General features: G+C 43.7%; 1 protein-coding gene across 4 annotated transcripts in view; it reads right to left on the bottom strand.

Moving 5' to 3' along the window:
* The window catches only part of UBE3C (ubiquitin protein ligase E3C), a 119,332-nt gene that overhangs the window by 8,978 nt on the left and 90,649 nt on the right, over positions 1 to 19,705 (bottom strand). For all 4 annotated transcript variants that reach the window (XM_077268575.1, XM_077268578.1, XM_077268577.1 and 1 more), the window contains exons 20-23: positions 9,098 to 9,310; positions 6,792 to 6,980; positions 4,834 to 4,900; positions 4,183 to 4,313 (exon numbers count right to left, since the gene is read on the bottom strand). In XM_077268575.1, the coding sequence (XP_077124690.1) occupies positions 4,183 to 4,313; positions 4,834 to 4,900; positions 6,792 to 6,980; positions 9,098 to 9,310 (600 nt within the window). The remainder of the gene's footprint in view (positions 1 to 4,182; positions 4,314 to 4,833; positions 4,901 to 6,791; positions 6,981 to 9,097; positions 9,311 to 19,705) is intronic.

Genomic DNA, 19,705 nt, shown 5'->3' on the forward strand with positions numbered 1-19,705 from the left:
CAGCTCCTCAGTGTCCATCCTCCCTACTGGTAAATCTCCACCCACCTAGCCTGACTGACAGCTCCTCAGTGTCCATCCTCCCTACTGGTAAATCTCCACCCACCTAGCCTGACTGACAGCTCCTCAGTGTCCATCCCCCCTACTGGTAAATCTCCACCCACCTAGCCTGACTGACAGCTCCTCAGTGTCCATCCTCCCTACTGGTAAATCTCCACCCACCCAGCCTGACTGACAGCTCCTCAGTGTCCATCCTCCCTACTGGTAAATCTCCACCCACCTAGCCTGACTGACAGCTCCTCAGTGTCCATCCTCCCTGCTGCTAAATCTCCACCCACCTAGCCTGACTGACAGCTCCTCAGTGTCCATCCTCCCTACTGGTAAATCTCCACCCACCTAGCCTGACTGACAGCTCCTCAGTGTCCATCCTCCCTACTGGTAAATCTCCACCCACCTAGCCTGACTGACAGCTCCTCAGTGTCCATCCTCCCTACTGGTAAATCTCCACCCACCTAGCCTGACTGACAGCTCCTCAGTGTCCATCCTCCCTACTGGTAAGTCTCCACCCACCTAGCCTGACTGACAGCTCCTCAGTGTCCATCCTCCCTGCTGCTAAATCTCCACCCACCTAGCCTGACTGACAGCTCCTCAGTGTCCATCCTCCCTACTGGTAAATCTCCACCCACCTAGCCTGACTGACAGCTCCTCAGTGTCCATCCTCCCTACTGGTAAATCTCCACCCACCTAGCCTGACTGACAGCTCCTCAGTGTCCATCCTCCCTACTGGTAAATCTCCACCCACCTAGCCTGACTGACAGCTCCTCAGTGTCCATCCTCCCTACTGGTAAATCTCCACCCACCTAGCCTGACTGACAGCTCCTCAGTGTCCATCCTCCCTACTGGTAAATCTCCACCCACCTAGCCTGACTGACAGCTCCTCAGTGTCCATCCTCCCTGCTGCTAAATCTCCACCCACCTAGCCTGACTGACAGCTCCTCAGTGTCCATCCTCACAGCTGCTGAATCTCCACCCACCTAGCCTGACTGACAGCTCTTCGGTGTTCTCTCCCTCCGCTACTGCCTAAATCTCACTGGTCAGAACAGGCTGCAGCTGTCAGTCAGGTTGGGTGAGGGGCGGAGGCAGAATTACACTTGGACTCATCAGTTCTCTCACTTGTTTGCTGGATTCATTTTATGATTAGGATTATTGAGCCAATTAGAGAGCCATTCTTATGTAGATTTTTTAAGTAATTAATTTTTAAAGTATACACTCTGTATTGTGTAATCTGGCAACAGGATAAATCATCATTATCACTTTGGAGAGGGTCAGGCTCTTGGCACTCACACGAATAGATGATTGAAGATACCGAGATGCAAAGAAAGTTACACAGATTCCTAATTTTCCTTTTTTTAAGTGGTTGTGAATTGTAAAAGTGAATAAGAAAGAGACTACAGTACCATTCACAATGCACAAAGCTGTATCACCTGTGGAGGACCACAGGATCTTGAACCAGTTAATTGGTGGGGGGCTGGGAGTCAGACCCCACCTATTTAAACTGATGAACCATCATAAAAATAGACCATCAATATTAAAGTCCTTGAAATGTTTCTTAACTATATGGGTGCTGGTAAACATTTATTGTAGATTTTTCCAGTAGCCAAAGCCAGCTGACTGGTCAATCATGTGCTGAGCTAAACTAAATAGGAATCTCACTGCAGCCCCAGCCTTTACACTTCATCAGACTGATTCCCAGAAACCCTTTAAGACTGACCATAAATATGAGACGGATCTCAAAGTTAGATGAGAGATTGGCTGAGTTGAGAGAAAAGATTTGTAGGACCCCTGGTGAAGAGGCTACTTTGGTAGTCAATGGCTACTGTACCAGAGGTCTGAAAACCTCCTCCTACCTGCGAGGAACCTTGGTGCCTCTTTTGATTAATGTACCCAATGTCCATGTATCACACCGGGCCTATCAATCAGAAAAGTAGACAGGGAAGCCTGCAAGTAGGAGGAAGTTTGCAGGTCTCTGGTCCGGCAGCCATGGACTACCGGCATAACTACCGCTATGACTGTTGGACCAAGGTCCTACTGTTTTTTTTTTTTTTTCCAACTATAGAAATTAGTTATTTTTGGCTGATAGTTTTGCAAGCCAAAAATTAATAGTCACTAAGGTTTTAATGATATGAACACTGGTCAGAACAGGGCTCTTCTCCGAAGTTTGGAAGTAGACGTTCATAATCGTGTAATGTGTGTTGATTTCTGTTTCTGGAAGAACACGGTAAAAACTCGTCCATCATTGCATTCCACAAGTCCAAACGTATTTCCACACCTTCAAGGAATATTTGTAAATGGCGAACAATGGATATTGAAAAATAATGACCAATGCCGACAATAGGCATTAAGAGGTCCCCTGTGTAAGCTACAGTACCCATTCATGTGCTATAGATAAACTGTGTCAATCTTTGCTCTTGTGCTCTATATTGTGGACTATATTTGGCCTGGCTATTCTTTATAGGGGCGGCGGGCTGGTCACAGATAACGTTGGGACATTACTCAGAACTCATTTAAAAAACGTTTAGACAAATAAAACATCCATAAAGGATTAGGGCAGAACAAACATTCTCACTTCTCTATTTATCCAGCACATAAATAGCCTGATCCTGCCCACACCCCGCTCTGAAAGGAACCGTCTAATTACCCACTAATCACTGTCTAGTGGGCGCTTTCATGTCCAATATCAATGCTTCCTACAGATCTAATGTGTTCATTCTGGCCAATACACATTTATTTATTTATTTGGGGTTGGAGCCAAGATCTTTCCCTTTCGGTAGAACGGCTAAAGGTACCGTCACACTAAACGATATCGCTAGCGATCCGTGACGTTGCAGCGTCCTCGCTAGCGATATCGTTTAGTTTGACGCGCAGCAGCGATCAGGATCCTGCTGTGATGTCGCTGGTCGCTGAATAAAGTTCAGAACTTTATTTGGTCGTCCGATCGCCGTGTATCGTTGTGTTTGACAGCAAAAGCAACGATACCAGCGATATTTTACACTGGTAACCAGGGTAAACATCGGGTTACTAAGCGCAGGGCCGCGCTTAGTAACCCGATGTTTACCCTGGTTACCAGCGTAAAATGTAAAAAAAACAAACAGTACATACTCACATGCGTCCCCCGGCGTCCGCTTCCCACACTGACTGAGCGCCGCAAAGTGAAAGTGAAACCACCGCTGTGCCCTGCTACTGCCGGCGCTCAGTCATTGCAGGAAGCGGACGCCGGGGGACGCATGTAAGTATGTACTGTTTGTTTTTTTTACATTTTACTCTGGTAACCAGGGTAAACATCGGGTTACTAAGCGCGGCCCTGCGCTTAGCAACCCGATGTTTACCCTGGTTACCCAGGGACCTCGGCATCGTTGGTCGCTGGAGAGCGGTCTGTGTGACAGCTCTCCAGCGATCAAACAGCGACGCTGCAGCGATCGGCATCGTTGTCGCTATCGCTGCAGCGTCGCTTAGTGTGACGGTACCTTAAGTCTGACATTGCATTTTAATAAAGGAGGTCATGAACTATTAGGAGCATTTGTGGATAAAGGAAACCTGTTATGTTGAAAATGGTGTCTTATCTGCAGGCAGGAATTATAGAGAAGGAGGAGACGATTAGATTGATATACACTTTTGATGGAAAAATTTCCTTAAAACTTGCATTTCATTCATTGAAATCCCTGTCGTTTGTATGCATGTGTCTAGTGGGTGGTCCTATATAGTGACTGTGCATGCACGGATAGCTGTCCATCACTAGTAGGACCGCCCACTGGACTCCTATACACACAAACCCCAGGGATTTCAATAAATAAAATGCAGGTCATACTGAATCTTTTCCAACAAACCTATATATCATTCTGCCCAGTCTTGTCTATGCCGTGCTGTCCACAGATAATTTTTCATGTACAATGTGATAGACTCTTTTAAGGTGCATTTAGACGAACAGATAATCTGAAGGTATGGATGGACTTTTTTTGCAAGAGCTACAAGCCCATATAAACAATTTAGGGGATGAAATCAAGCTGACATGTAGTTATTCCCTTTAACGACATGAAATATTCTGGTCTCCGCTTCACACATCCTTGAATCTACAGGAATCAAAGAGGAATCTACTTTCACAAAAGCGAACAATCCTGTAACGCTTACTTTAAAACCTAGTAATGGAGGCCGGGAACAGCTTGTCACAAATTTCAGTAGTTTTCTCTTCTCTTCATCAGTAAAGTTCTCCACGACTCTCCAGAAAATTTTGATAACTTGATGATCTGCAGAATATCCTCCTGAAATGGAAACACAGAAAGGCACAATGAAACGAGTATAGACGGTCACTGTGGACTCTTGGTCGTAGAGGCCAATTATGAGCGGCACGTTTTCACTGCTCCACCCATCATTCACCAGGACACGCACATGCATAGAATCCCTTGGTTGTACTCACAGTGATTTGTGCATAAATGGATCTCTTATTAAGATCAGTCATAACCCAGTATTGACAGAAAAAAAGCCTTGATGGCTTATAAACAGGTTTATAAGTGACAATACTGAATTAAATTGCAGAAAATATCCCCAATAACATCTTCTCCCTGTATACTATGCTGTGGAAAAAGGTCATCAAGTCAGTGGCATCTGTCATGGATCTTGTAAAAATGGAAAACATGACGCCAGTGTGAACAGAGCCTATCATCAGTTAATATTCTCTCACTGGATTTTTACAGTTGTTTTTTTTCTTAAGGTCACTGATGTGTACAATTGTATTTCTTATTTTAAGGTCATGGCTACCAATCTACATGTTAAATTAAATACCTGAATAGTTTGTGAAGCATTTCAGATCATCAAGACAAATTGGAACTTGTGCTCCTGAAATCAAGACCTACAAAAAGAAACATATCAAAATCATATATGCAAATAGGTTTAATCTCTGAGCTATGTGTCACTGCAAACATTTCTGCAGCTCTCCTCTCACAGCAATGTCAGCTCTGCCCCCCCTCACTGACTATAGTGAGATGGAAGCTGGACGTATTTGTAATTACACTCAGCCCTGCTGTACTGTGCACTGTAGCTTCAGGGCTATCTATCATTACATCTCACAGGACAAAGCATGTTCTTCTGACCTTTTGGGGTGTGTCCTTTTTTCCTCTGCATGACGCTGCTGCTTATGATTGGTCTACGTCATGAGGGGAAAAAGTACACGCCCCCAGAGAGAAATCTTTGGTAATGCCCTTTTGGACTTATAAATTATAACCTGAATTTTACAAGGTAATATCTCTGCAACAGAGAGGAGAAATAAAAAATAAGTTTTAAGCAGCTCTGCAGCCACTATTCCATGATATGGCCAATTTAACATCGCCAACTGTTGTAAGGAAGGGCTTTCTTGTAAAAGAACTGCAGTGGTGATCATGCAATCGTCGTGCTTGTTCATTCCCATTCCAGAGGGCAGCATTGTGGAACTGAGATGACAAAGTAAGTCAGCGAGTACAAACTTTGCACTTTTCAAATGCCATCAGGAAGTAATAAAACGAAGCAGTGGCAAAGAATGGTGGAAAAGCACATTGTAAGGGTCACCCCCGCAAAACAGAGTTCCTACGAATGCGCCACCGGGGCCATAGATTTTAATGGTGACTGCAGAGCGAACGTGCGCTCTGATGTGCATCATTTTTGGGAGTGTACGCCTACTGGAGGTGGATACTCAAGACGCAGTCGGGATCTGAGTGTCCGCCCCCAGTAGGCGCATACTCCCGAAAATGAGGCACATTAGAGCACACACTCGCTCTGCAGTCATCATTACAGTCTATGGCCCCATCAGCGCACAAGTGCAGATCCTGTTTGCGGGGGTTCAGACGTATGCTCAAATGGGGCAACAGAGTGTGTCCCTAAACGCAATGTGAAAGCACCCTTATTACTGAAAATGCTTCTGATCTCAAGAGGACTGGTAAAAAAAGGACTAGTGGTAGCTTACAGTACATTAAGGAAAAAAAAAAGAATCTTGTTAAAATAAATTATTTGCGCTCAGACATTAGATAAGATTTTAGAAACCAGTGAACAGGCCTTATTTATATTCCCACACTGCCATTTAGGTGGAATAGCTCATATTAATGGTGGATGTAGAACCAAAAACCACACCATGGACTGCCGAAACTTACTTTGTAGGCAAGTTGTATTAAAGTACTGTGAACCTAAACGGTTCAAGATACAGTACAAAGACAGAAGAAAGCAGTCACATTAGATCGCCATCAGCCTCACAAAACGCTGATCCAATCCGGCAAGAGCATCAGATTCCATTGCAGCCGTCTTCCACCTCCTGTCTTGCTCCATCTGACCACAGTAATACCGTTCATCTTTGCCTTTGCCTTTTACCAGTGACAAACTATTAGTTTTCAAGGAGATGTTTTAAATAACCACTTTTTTTTTTAATTAACAAAACTTTGACCATTATTTACAGTCTTGTACTTAGAGTCCCATAGTTAGATGTAAACTACCTTTAAACAGCATGGACAAAGTTGGCCATAGATTCAGAAAATTTCCTCTGGACCCCCTATAGACAATGTCCTATCCCGGACTCGCTGACAAGTAACTGCAGACACTACAACATACCTTGTATTGTACCTGGATGTTGGCGTTATGCTTGGAAAAAGATTTTGTCCTAAACTTAATTCTGATCATTGAGATTTACCTGTATCATATTCTTACTGCTTGCCTGGAAGTCAGGTGTGTGCTTGGCCAGACATAGTCATTTACATTGGCACACACCGCTGATACAATACCTGGATTTCCTGCTGATCAAACATCCGGAGCCATTCCAAGTTCACCACATTGGCAAGACCTTGCCTGAATGCCAGACAATGCTGGCGGATCTGCTTGTTCAGCCTATAGTCAGCCACGAGGTGGATGTAAGCAATTCGATTGGCACTCGTTACAGGGATATCTTTGCCTCCGAGCTTCAGCTCTACCACCTGATAGGAACAAACACGGCATATAGATCACTGTATATCTCTATGGCACTGCAGATATTAAATGAGAAGCCGGCTGCGCTGTCATTACTTCGATATGCAACGTTATGTCTCTCATCTTTCTAATCTGTGGGAGATATATGTCTTATTACAATGAGCGAGAAAAGATTCCTCCTTGAGCGTTGCATGGCTTCTGTCACTAGATGGCGCACTCGGCTACCTACATTAGATATAGAGATGTAACCGCGAAGAAAATGCTCCAGACCTTATTATTATTTTTTTAATCTGCACCCTTATATGACCACGGCCACTTATAAAGGACATAAGGTGTTTATTGAAAAAGAAAATGATTTTCAATTTCCACTAATCATCTGTAACCTACTATTGACTAAAAATACTCAAGTTTCACATTCACTTCCATCATGCTCGCTACTCGAGTGGAGCATGTCTGAGCATTCGACGTGCTTGATTCAAGTACCGAGCATCTCAGTGATTGATCATCACTAGTGAAATATTCAAAATCTCCACTTGGATCAATTATATTTGACAAGGACAGCAAGTAAGTTGGTAAATCTTGGTTTCTATGGGAAGTATAGGTACATAATCAGTGGGTAATGTCAATGTAAGCCTTGGAGTTGCCGTTAGATTGGGGTTCGCAATGTAAAATCCTTTCATTTTCAATATGGGAATAGAAATATTGGGACTTTTCAAGGCTGATTGAAGTTAAAAAAAATGAATAATCACAAGTGATCTGGGTATGAAATTGAATAAATATAAGTGGAGGTGGTAATTTAAAAAATTGGATTTTAAATTCCGGATTTTGGGCAACTAACTGGGAAATTTTTGAAAAAGGTGCATAAAAGTTGTTAATTGCTGTAAATAAGCAAGCTTATAACTTTTAGGGTCTTTTTACAAGGGCAGATTTCTGCTTGTAACGAGCGCAGATCAACAATATAACAAGGTCATTTAAGGATCCTTTTACAGAACCGATACAAGCTGTATAAGGGCGAATGATCAGTTCCCGTACAGTTTGCTCATTTCTTGTGTTAAATGGCCTTTAGATCTGCACGTTCACAGCATATGCCTCTGTCCTTCTATGTTGCTTTACATTAGCAAGTCATTCTTCAGTTAGTAATTTTTTTTTTTTTTACTTAGACTTCAGGATTGTTTGACAGTCTAATTTATATTGAGGCCTCCCGACAGATGGTATTGGACAAAATGGATGTTGGAAATCCAACGGCCGATCCTTTTGTTCTATAAACCGCTCATAGATAACACAAGAGTGCTCAGCCGAGCAGAGGATTGTTGTGTATGGGGGGATATTGCTGTCAGCCAAATGATCGTCCGGTTGACAGTTATCTAATGCGCGTGGGCCGAAATAAAGGTTACCATCATGCATCATATTGTCTTCCCTGCTTTTCCTTAATACCATACAGTAGTGTAAGGATATTCTTACAGACGTCTTAAATGCAATGATCTTCATCTGCTTGGCTGCAACAGAGCTTGGAGTCCTTTGCTGTGACTGCGGCCATATAAAAATGTGGCTGATTTCATCCAAAATAGATTTAATCTATTTTGGCTGCAGAACAATTACAAATTAACGACTTTTGCATTAGAATTTCACTCGTCGTCTCAGAAAAGTTTTAAGCGCCCGTTAATGCCCTCGACATCCGGGATTATTGCTTTATTATTACCTAGCTAAATACAAATTGAATACAAAAAGGGCTACTTAATGCCAGAAGCAATTTTAGGATAATGGCTAATCTTTACGGTATCTTCTAGCTGTAATTATTGTAAGCTTTAGGTCACCCAGGCAGAAAATCTGATATATACAAATGCTCAAGAAATGGATTCATAAAAGTCAGACACTAGAGGCAACAAGAAATAGATAAGAGTCAGGGAACAGATGCCTTTGTATATGGCCCCTCCAATCAAACAATCCGTCACAATCTGCATGACGACTGTCTAACTGCTAATTATGGCTTTAAGTCCAAGCTTATATAGTAAGAAGCATATAATAAGACCGCAAACACCACGGCCACATGTACTGCTATCTGCATACCCAAATAATAAGAACGTGACCGTGCAATTAATCATTAGCAGCCACCCTGGGAACGTACCTGTGCTTCCCCCAGATCATTATTAACCACAGTAAAGTTTAACCCAAGTTCTTCCACATCTCCTTCGTAGCTCTTCAGGAACAGTAAGTTCTTGTACATTTCTGGATCCAGGGAAGCCAGGTGGTGGATGTCCACATCAGCGCTGGTACCCAACAACTTGGATAAGAAGAAGCTGGCAAAAGGCAGCTCCACCAACATGTTCTCATACAGCGCCTGCAGACATAGAGACAAAGATCATTTCCATCAGACTTTATGAATATTGTGTCCTTTCCGCGTTTGTACTTTTCGGATTCTGTTCTGTGGATATAAAATGTTGCATATATTATATGCAGTATGGTTTAAATTAGTGCTACACTTTCTGAAGCTTACACATTAGATCAAGGTCAACTAATAAGTAACTAATCCATGATCAGAATGAGAAAAAAGATTCAAACTACCCTCAATGGCAGCCAAACCAAGGCATCCTAGGGCTGGTATGCTGGGCTCCTCGGCTGATTAGTAAGCTCATGTGATGTAATGATGTCATGCGCGACCTAGTGATGTCATGACATTGTGGATGCATAGTATGGGGCAGAGGCACCCAGTATTCTGGGCAATAAGTGAACACTGCCTTGGTTCGGCTGCTATGGAGGACAGATTTAGATGCTGGACCAAGGTAGGTCAAATCTTATTGCTCATCTTGAATATTCGATTATGTGAGTGATCAGACCTTCATTAATTCAGACCGATCCAGCATATTGAAGACTATTGCCTCAATTCATCAAGACCAGCGATTTTCACGCCAGTCTGGATGAAGAAGCCAGAAACTCTGGATTCATTAAAACGTGCACACCACTTAGTGAATCAGGTAAGTGGCATGCATCTCGCCACAAATCTTACTCCAGTCAGGAAATGGAGTAAGATTTCTGGCATAAGGATCCCCACAGCTCGTATTGAATTAGACGAACTGTAGTGTGACGCCCCTGGCAGGCCCCGGTGCCTCCATAGTTCAACCCATTCTGACATGAAAACTCCAAAAGCTACAAAACTGTAACCAAGTCCACACTGTGCAAAAATTTTGCGACTTTTAAAAGCGATTTACACTGGCATAGCATACGAAAATGTGTAAAAAAACAAAGTAAAATTTATTTTTTGTATATTCTTCGACGATCCCATCATATACACATGGTATCAGTTTCAATTCGATCTGTCAGTTTTTGACCAATCCAGGAAAAAAAGTGGTCAAAGGCCTAACTGTGTGGACAGCTTAGGCTACTTTCACACTAGTCCGTCGGTAAGGGCCGTCGCAAACCGTCGGCCCGAAGTACCGACGGACAGTGTGTTAACTTAGCACAACGTGGGCAGCGGATGCAGTTTTACAACGCATCCGCTGCCCCATTGTGAGTTCTGGGGAGGAGGGGGCGGAGTTCCGGACGCGCATGCGCGGTCCAAAATGGCGGCCTCGACGCACAAAAAAAGTTACATGGAACTTTTTTTGTGCCGACGGTCCGCCAAAACACGACGGATGCGACGTGTGGCAATCCGTTGCAATGCGTTGCTAATGAAAGTCTATGGAGAACTAACGCATCCTGCAGACAACTTTGCAGGATGCGTTTTTCTCCAAAACGACGCATTGCGACGGACAGCAAACAACGCTAGTGTGAAAGTAGCCTTAATGTATAATTTCCAAAAACATTTCATATCATAGGGAATTGGGAGTCCAAGCACGGAGACCGCAGCAAATGCAAAAATAAAGGAGTAGGAGCACTTACAGTAGCTTTCCTTCAATATTGTTTTCTCTTTCTATCTGGGGGTATCAGGAAGATTTGTTATCCCTAAACTATTACGTGTGTGGACACCTTCAGAGGCAGCTCTGTTCTCATACATTTGACTGGTCATGATACTACAGAGATCAAAGATGTCACCATTGGTTGCCAGTGATACCACATTCTGCTGTAGCCGCATATGGCAATACCGGATTATTCCCCCTTAGCCAATTGGTACACAACTTGAATGGCTCCAACAAGATGTAATGTTGTTATGAGCCGTCTTGAAGTCCATTTGTGTCGTATACAGTAGATCAGAGTAATTAATATTGTCCATAACAGGGCTTCTGTGACCACAGATAGAATAGCTAATATAGTAGTAATGTGCAATCCACTTAGCTGGGCACATTTATCTCATCAGGAACCATCCTGACACTTTCAATGTTAGCCTGCAACTGGTATACAACTGAGACTTCAATAATATCTAAATGAGCTTAGTGGTTGTTCAGCTATCATTAACCCTGGTGAGATGCCAAGGTCTACAAGCTTCAGATTACCCCAACATGTTTGCATGACTGCAGCCTTGTAGATAACAAAGCTAACAAGGGCTCATTTATGACCACTGAGTTTTTTGGCAATCGGGGACAGTCATTACTTCAATCTACAGGGGTTGGACAAAATAATGGAAACACCTGGAAACATCAGTAAAAGTTAGTTTAATATGGTGTAGGTCCACCTTTTGCGGCAATTACAGCCTCAATTCTCCGAGGTATGGATTCATACAAGGTGTGAATTGTTTCCAAAGGAATTTTAGCCCATTCTGCAGTTAAAACACCCTCCAGTTCTTTGAGCGACGATGGTGGCGGAAATCGACGTCTAACTTGAATCTCTAAAATCGACCATAAATGCTCAATAATGTTGAGGTCTGGGGATTGTGGGGGCCAGATGAGATGCTCAACTTCATTAGAATGTTCCTCGTGCCATGCTTTAACGATTCTAGCTGTATGAATTGGTGCATTATCATCCTGAAAGATGGCGTTCCCCTCCGGGAACAGTGCTTGAACCATTGGATGCACTTGGTCGCCCAAAATGCCTAAATAATCTCGGCTGATAATTCTTCCATGAAGGGATATCATTGGCCCGGCGGATCTCCACGAAATAGCACCCCAGATCATCACAGAACCTCCGCCATGTTTTACGGTTGGGAGAAGGCAGTCTGGATGGAATGCTTCTTTCGGCTGTCTCCAAACGTACACTCGGCCGGAGGTCGGAAATAGGGTAAACGATGATTCGTCTGAGAATATCACATGTTTCCACTGCTCGAGGGACCAATTCTGGAGGTTTCTACAACCACTCTAAACGCTTGGAAACATTTGTCATTGAGAACAGCGGTTTTCTAATTGCAGCTCTTCCGTGGAATCCAGATTTGTGCAGCTCCCGACGAACAGTTTTCGTGGAAACTGGGTTCTGTAGGTGTTCATTGAGCTCAGCAGTGATTTTCAGAGCCGTGGTCTTGCGATCCTCTCTCACAATTCGCTTTAGAGTCCGACGGTCTCTCTCAGTCAACTTCGACTTTCGGCCGGACCTGTGCTTTGCTGCGGACATTTCTCCTTCTCTTTTAAAAGCAGTCATTACTTTGGAGACAGTACCTCTTGACACGCCAAGCATTCGGGCACTTTCTGTTACACTAGTGCCTGCCATACGAGCACCAACTATTTGGCCTCTTTGAAAATCCGAGAGGTCTGCCATTAGTATCTGGTTCTCATCAATGTTCTTACAATTATGCAAAACAAACAGTTAATTTACATACACATCACATAGCACACATAATCAACTACAAAACATTACCATAGGTCACGGTTTGAATGTTTATAACATGTTCGAAGATTATGATGCCAAAACGTTAGGTGTTTCCATTATTTTGTCCAACCCCTGTATATATGATCTGCTTGCAGAGGTCTAGCCATAACCTACGCTTATTTATATGGCAAGGGCAGGGGAGGACCTGAATAGTAGAGTATAGCCTGTGTTGTGCTCACTGATTCTAAAATATTTATACCTATTCCAACTTTCCAAAAGGTTGTAAATGTTATAAAATAATATTAGAAGGTATAGTCAATGGCTGTAACCCTACAGACTCCAGTGAAAACTATTGTGAAGAACTCCACCAGGACAAGAAGCGGTGATATTTCATTCTTCATTCCTTGCCTGTTGGAAAAAAATAACCGAAGACAACCCACTGACACAGCACATGCATGGACAGCCCATGTGTTGGGTTCTCCATGCATGTGCTGTGACACAGCCGCGACACATACAGCTGTGGAGCCGAATAGCTGATCAGCCGGTGCGATCCAGGTTCCCTCTGCTGCTTATTCGGTAAGCGCTATAGCTTGCCGAATAAAGAGGGACCCGAAGAAATTCGCTCAACTCTAGTGGTGAGTTCTCCTTCAATGGAAGTCTTCAAACAGAGGCTGGACAGACATCTGTCTGAGATGGTTTAGTGAATCCTGCATTGAGCAGGGGGGTTGACACGATGACCCTGGAGGTCCCTTCCAACTCTACCATTCTATGATTCTATGTATTCCCCCACACTCTGACACTAATTGAAATTTCTCCTGATGAAGTCACTCCTGCACCGAGAGACTTTTCCTCACTGTCCTAGCAGTGATCTCACCGTATGTCACTGCAGTTCAGGAGCCCAGCTAGGAAAATCAGCCTCAGTGAACGGCGGTAACCTCGATAATGTCACCGCCAATCATTGAGGCTGAAGCTCATTAATAAGTGGATCTCAGGCTGGACGGTCGCATCTGTGCACCGGTTATTGTCCCCAGACAATAATTATGGCATGGGACAGAACGATAGACAGGTGAGGGATAGTGCTGTTTTTTATTTTTGTTTTATTATGGGATGGAATGGGCGTTGGTGAGTATAAGGCTAGGTGCACATGTTGCAGATTTGCCTGTGGATTTTCTGTGCGGATTCTGCATCTCTTGGCAGAAAACGCAGGTCAAAAGTTGTGCGGTTTTTTTATGCGGATTTTGTGCATTTGTACTGCGGATTCTGTGCAGATTTCATGGGTTTTTACCCCTGCGTTTTCCTATAATGGAATGGGTGCAGAAATGCTGCAGAAACGCACAAAGAATTGACATGGTCCTTTTTCTAAACCACTGTGGATTCCATGCGGAAGTTTCCGCACTATTAGCACAGCAATTTTATTTTCCCATTGATTTACACTGTACTGTAAATCACTTGCGGTTCTACCGCGTTTCTGAGCAGAAAAAAAGGCTGTGGATCCGCAGTAAATCCGCAATGTGTGCCCATACCCTAACTGTGTTTGTTATTTTTAAATAAAAAGGAAAAATGTGTTTTGTTATTTCTAATAAAATACTTTATTCTGGCTGTGTGTTTATTATTTACAATATAACTAAAGGGTTAGTAATGGAGAGGCGACTTATAGCTAACCTTTGGATACGTCATTTAATTCTAACATTTTTCTCCTGATGGCTCCCCATACTTTTTTCTCAAATGTAGATATTTTTGCATATTAAAAAAGAAAAACTGAAATATCACATGGTCATAAGTATTCAGACCCTTTGCTCAGACACTCATATTTAAGTTACATGCTGTACATTTCCTTGTGATCCTACTTGAGATGGTTCTGCTCCTTCATTGGAGTCCGGCTGTGTTAATTAAACTGATAGGACTTGATTTGGAAAGGCACACACCTGTCTATATAAGACCTCACAGCTCACAGTGCATGTCAGACCAAATGAGAATCATGAGGTCAAAGGAAACTGGCCAAGGAGCTCAGAGACAGCTGTGAGGGATATCATGGTGAGAGCGGAATCTCCATTATTACGGTACATTGTGGAGCTCATATCTGGATGTGGCAATAGCTATGTGCTGCTAAGGCTAGGTTCCCATTGCGTTAATGGGTGAGCGCTAACGGACAGCGTTGCACGGCGAAATTAACGCAGTGCAACGCGTCCGTTAGCGCTCCCATTGCCAGCAATGTTAAAGCGCATTGCTAGCGCGTGTCATTTTCGGCACGTGCTAGCGATGTGCCGTTCTTTTGTAGCGCGCCTCGGACGCTGCTTGCAGCGTCCGCGGCGCGCCCGAGGTCCGTTCCCCGCTCTCGCAGATCGGGGATCTGCGCTAGCGGGACGTTTAAAGCGACCCCTTAATAGACATTGCGTTAGCGCAATCCGCTAGCGCTTACCGCTAAACGGATTGCCCTAACGCAATCTGAACCTAGCCTTACTTAAAGTAGTGATGTACTGCAGAATAAGTTGTACATAGATGAGACACCATTTAAGGATGCTGTATATTGAAGGATGAGGTGCATGTAGAGAGCATGGAAAGGAGAGATGAACTGTAAGATGGGATGTATATAGACAGGACAGAAAGGAGAGATACAGTGCACAAGTGCACAATGGGCTGTATATAGAGGGGACAAAAATGAGAAATATCCTGCAGGATGGACTGTATATACAGGAGACCGAAAAAAGATGTACTGCACGATGGGCAGTCCCACAAGGTTCAGTCCTAGGGCCCCTGCTCTTCTCCATTTACACCTTTGGCCTGGGACAGCTCATAGAATCTCATGGCTTTCAGTATCACCTCTATGCTGATGACACTCAGATCTACATCTCTGGACCAGATATCACCTCCCTACTAACCAGAATCCCTCAATGTCTGTCGGCTATTTCATCCTTCTTCTCCGCTAGATTTCTGAAACTTAACATGGACAAAACGGAATTCATCGTCTTTCCCCATCTCACGCGACTCCCCCAACCAACCTATCCATTACAGTAAATGGCTGCCCACTCTCCCCAGTCCCACAAGCTCGCTGCCTCGGGGTAATCCTTGATGCAGATCTCTCCTTCAAACCACATATCCAAGCCCTTTCCACTTCCTGCCGACTTCAACTCAAAAATACTTCACAAATCCGTACATTCCTCAACCAAGAATCTGCAAAAATCCTAGTGCATGCCCTCATCATCTCTCACCTTGACTACTGCAACTTCCTGCTCTGTGGCCTCCCCTCTAACACTCTCGCACCCCTCCAATCTATTCTAAACTCTGCTGCCCGACTAATCCACCTGTCCCCCCGCTATTCCCCGGCCTCTCCCCTCTGTCAATCCCTTCACTGGCTCCCCATTGCCCAGAGACTCCAGTACAAAACCCTAACCATGACGTACAAAGCCATCCACAACCTGTCTCCTCCATACATCTGTTACCTCGTCTCCCGGTACTTACCTACACGCAACCTCCGATCCTCACAAGATCTCCTTCTCTACTCCCCTCTCATCTCCTCTTCCCACAATCGTATACAAGATTTCTCTCGCGTATCACCCCTACTCTGGAACCCTCTACCACAACACATCAGACTCTCGCCTACCATCGAAACCTTCAAAAAGAGCCTGAAGACCCACCTCTTCTGACAAGCCTACAACCTGCAGTAACCACCGATCGACCAAACCGCTGCATGACCAGCTCTATCCTCACCTACTGTATTCTCACCCATCCCTTGTAGATTGTGAGCCTTCGCGGGCAGGGTCCTCACTCCTCCTGTACCAGTTATGACTTGTATTGTTTAAGATTATTGTACTTGTTTTTATTATGTATACCCCTCCTCACATGTAAAGGGCCATGGAATAAATGGCGCTATAACAATAAATAATAATAATAATAATAATGGGCTGTATATAGAGTGGTTAGAAAGGAGAGATGTCCTGCAGAATGGGCTGTCTATCCCTCACAGTAGAATCTCCCTGCTAGACACAGCAGAGCTATGCTGCCAAACTGCCCACTGAGAGCGACAGAACTGCAAATGTATTGATCATGGCCCCTGGAACAACAGGACGATTCTACAGTAATAGCAACTGAGGGGTAAATAAAGTTTGGAGGGTCATCAGTGTTGGGTAGAGAAGTGTAATACGGGCAAATTTAAAAATGATTTATTTATTATACGTTGCTTATATAGCGCTATCATATTCCGCAGAGGTTTACAGACATCATCATCATCTCTGTCCCCATTGGGGCTCACAATCCATATTCCCTATAAGTAAGGTCTTTGGAGTGTAAGAGGAAACCAGAGAACCTGGAGGAAACCCACGCAAACACGAGGAGAACATACAAACTCCTTGCAGATGTTGTCCTTGGTGGGATTTGAACCCAGGACCCCAGTGCTGCAAGGCTGCAGTGCTAACCACTGAGCCACTGTGGGTTATATTGGCAAAATTGACTAAATGTGTGTACATTATTACAAGATCAAATTGTGATTTTGGGAACACCCATTTAAGGTATAAAAAGTAAAAAATTAACTTTTATGAGGTAGTTACTACAGACTCTACTGTGCTATAAAAAGACAAACCCATTGGAAGGATAGCCCAAGACAAAGAGCTCCATGTAGGAAATCACGGTTTATCCAAGGCGTGTGTGCGAAATTCCCGTGTAAGCAAAAACAAATGGCAGTGTGAAGAAAAGCCTCATTTTCCAGCCATTGCAAGGTCGTTGGGTGCTATACTGAGAACAAAGCCTTCATTGTAACCAAATGTATGTGTATATGAAAGCTACGGAGAAAAAAAAATACAAAATTACCTTCATGACTCAGAGTCTAAAAGTGAAAAATAACCCCACGATGCCCTTCCCTTAATACCTTTAGAAAAAAAAAAAAAAAACAAACGGGTTTAAAGAGTCAATATTGAAGTCTAAATAAATGATGGTGTTAAGCAGCATGACCGCATCAGCAAAATGGATTATAAATGAAATTTCCATAATGTATGCAACACAAATATCAGCGTGGGCATAAATCAAGGTGTTTTCTAAACACAGGTTAATTGTACAACTCGGCAAACTGTCTATTTTTTATGCAAAATAATCCACTTAACATTTGTCATATTGGGCTTAATCCGCAGACACTTGCATCAGATGCCCTTACGGGGCCATCAATAACCCTGCCGCTGTGCAGAGAGGGGCGTAGGTAGATTGCACAAACTTGTATGTTATTTTTCAAGTGTCCGTCTCCAGCGAGTGTTTATTGCCAGGGATTGTGCCAAAATGATTTGAAATAAAACGGATTAATTATGGTAGAAGCCTTTTAATATAAGAGAGTGAGCTGCGAATGTGATTAATGCAAATTGTGTTGCTATCATGAGAATGGATGGGGACAACATCACAGGCCACCGCTGCCGGCTGCCAAATAACTTTGGTAATTTACTGCATTAAGAATCAATAAAAAAATAATGCTTTTCAAATGCATCACTATCAATCTGGGGGTAGTTACCCAGCAAACATTTATATTTCCATCTAATAACTATATAAACTCGCCAATCCTATTTCACACTGACTTTCCGGAGATTAAGTGTGAATATAGTCACTACATTTCCACTTTCAGTCAATTTTATCGGGTTTGGGATAAAATCTAAAAGCCACACCAATTAAAAAATGGTGCTATTAAGTCAGCACAGACCACAAAATGAAGAGACGAATAAATGAACATGTGCTTAAAGGGAACCCGACTAATCACGGGGGAATCACCATGGTAGAGCACCATCACTTTGTTGCACATGCCATTGTAAAGCATGTAACAGGAGCACTAACTGACTGTAAGGGGCAACCAAGTCATTTTTACCTCTTTAATAGGTGAAATCTACTCTATGTACTAGAATACTAGAAGCTTTTTCAGACAAAAAAAACAAACAATGGCAGTGCTATTACTGCAAAACTTATCCAATACATGTGTGCTATATTCACGAGTAAAAGAAATCTGTCAGCAGAAAAGGACTGTGCAAACCAAGCAGAAAAGGACTGTGCAAACCAAGCAGAAAAGGACTGTGCAAACCAAGCAGAAAAGGACTGTGCAAACCAAGCAGAAAAGGACTGTGCATACCAAGCAGAAAAGGACTGTGCAAACCAAGCAGAAAAGGACTGTGCAAACCAAGCAGAAAAGGACTGTGCAAACCAAGGAGAAAGGGACTGTGCAAACCAAGGAGAAAGGGACTGTGCAAACCAAGCAGAAAGGGAGTGTGCAAACCAAGCAGAAAGGGACTGTGCAAACCAAGCAGAAAAAGATTGTGCAAACCAAGCACAGAAGCATCTTTGGATGTACAGTTCAGTGCACCTTCCTACCTATATGCTTTCCATCTATCGTTCAACTGAGATCTCTGGCTTTACAGGAGCCAGGAGAGGGTGAAGATGGATTCAAACCAAGTAGGTGAACAGGTGCACTGAACCACTCAGCGATGTCAAGTGTGCACAGAGCTCTTGTGCTTAGTATGAATAGTCCTTTTAGGCTGACACTCGCTTTATAAGGGTTTCCCCCTACTGTGTACATCCGGCTGCTGCATGTCTGCACATGCACCCTGATACTGGCTGTGCCAGCCACGTGTGCACAGTGGCTGGACAAGTTCTCCTTCTTGGTGATGCTGCTCGTACCCCCAAGTGTAGCAAGTGAAAGCCAGTAAGGAGAACGTGCCCAGCACAGCCAGTATCAGTGCGCATGCGCACACACGTGGGGTGACATGTCTTAGGAGCATGCGCTGTCCACCACAAGCTAAAACAGTCCAAAAGACTCAAAATTAGAGGGCGTAAAGGTGCACCCAAGCTCATGGCCGCGCCATGGGTACACCAAAGTTAACTAAAGTTATTTTCACAAGCACTGTATCAGTAACAGCACTAGTATGATTTTTATAAGTGTGATGTCCCCTATATTACTGAATAGTTAATCTAAATGGCACTTTGGGGGTGACAAACTCTATGTAAGAATAGTTCCTTCTTGCAGTTTGTGTGCCCAGAGGCTGTCCGGGACCCCGTGCGCCCAGAGGCTGTCCGGGACCCCGTGTGCCCAGAGGCTGTCCGG

This window comes from Ranitomeya variabilis, chromosome 6 (genome assembly GCF_051348905.1).
Source record: "Ranitomeya variabilis isolate aRanVar5 chromosome 6, aRanVar5.hap1, whole genome shotgun sequence".
NCBI lineage: Eukaryota > Metazoa > Chordata > Amphibia > Anura > Dendrobatidae > Ranitomeya > Ranitomeya variabilis.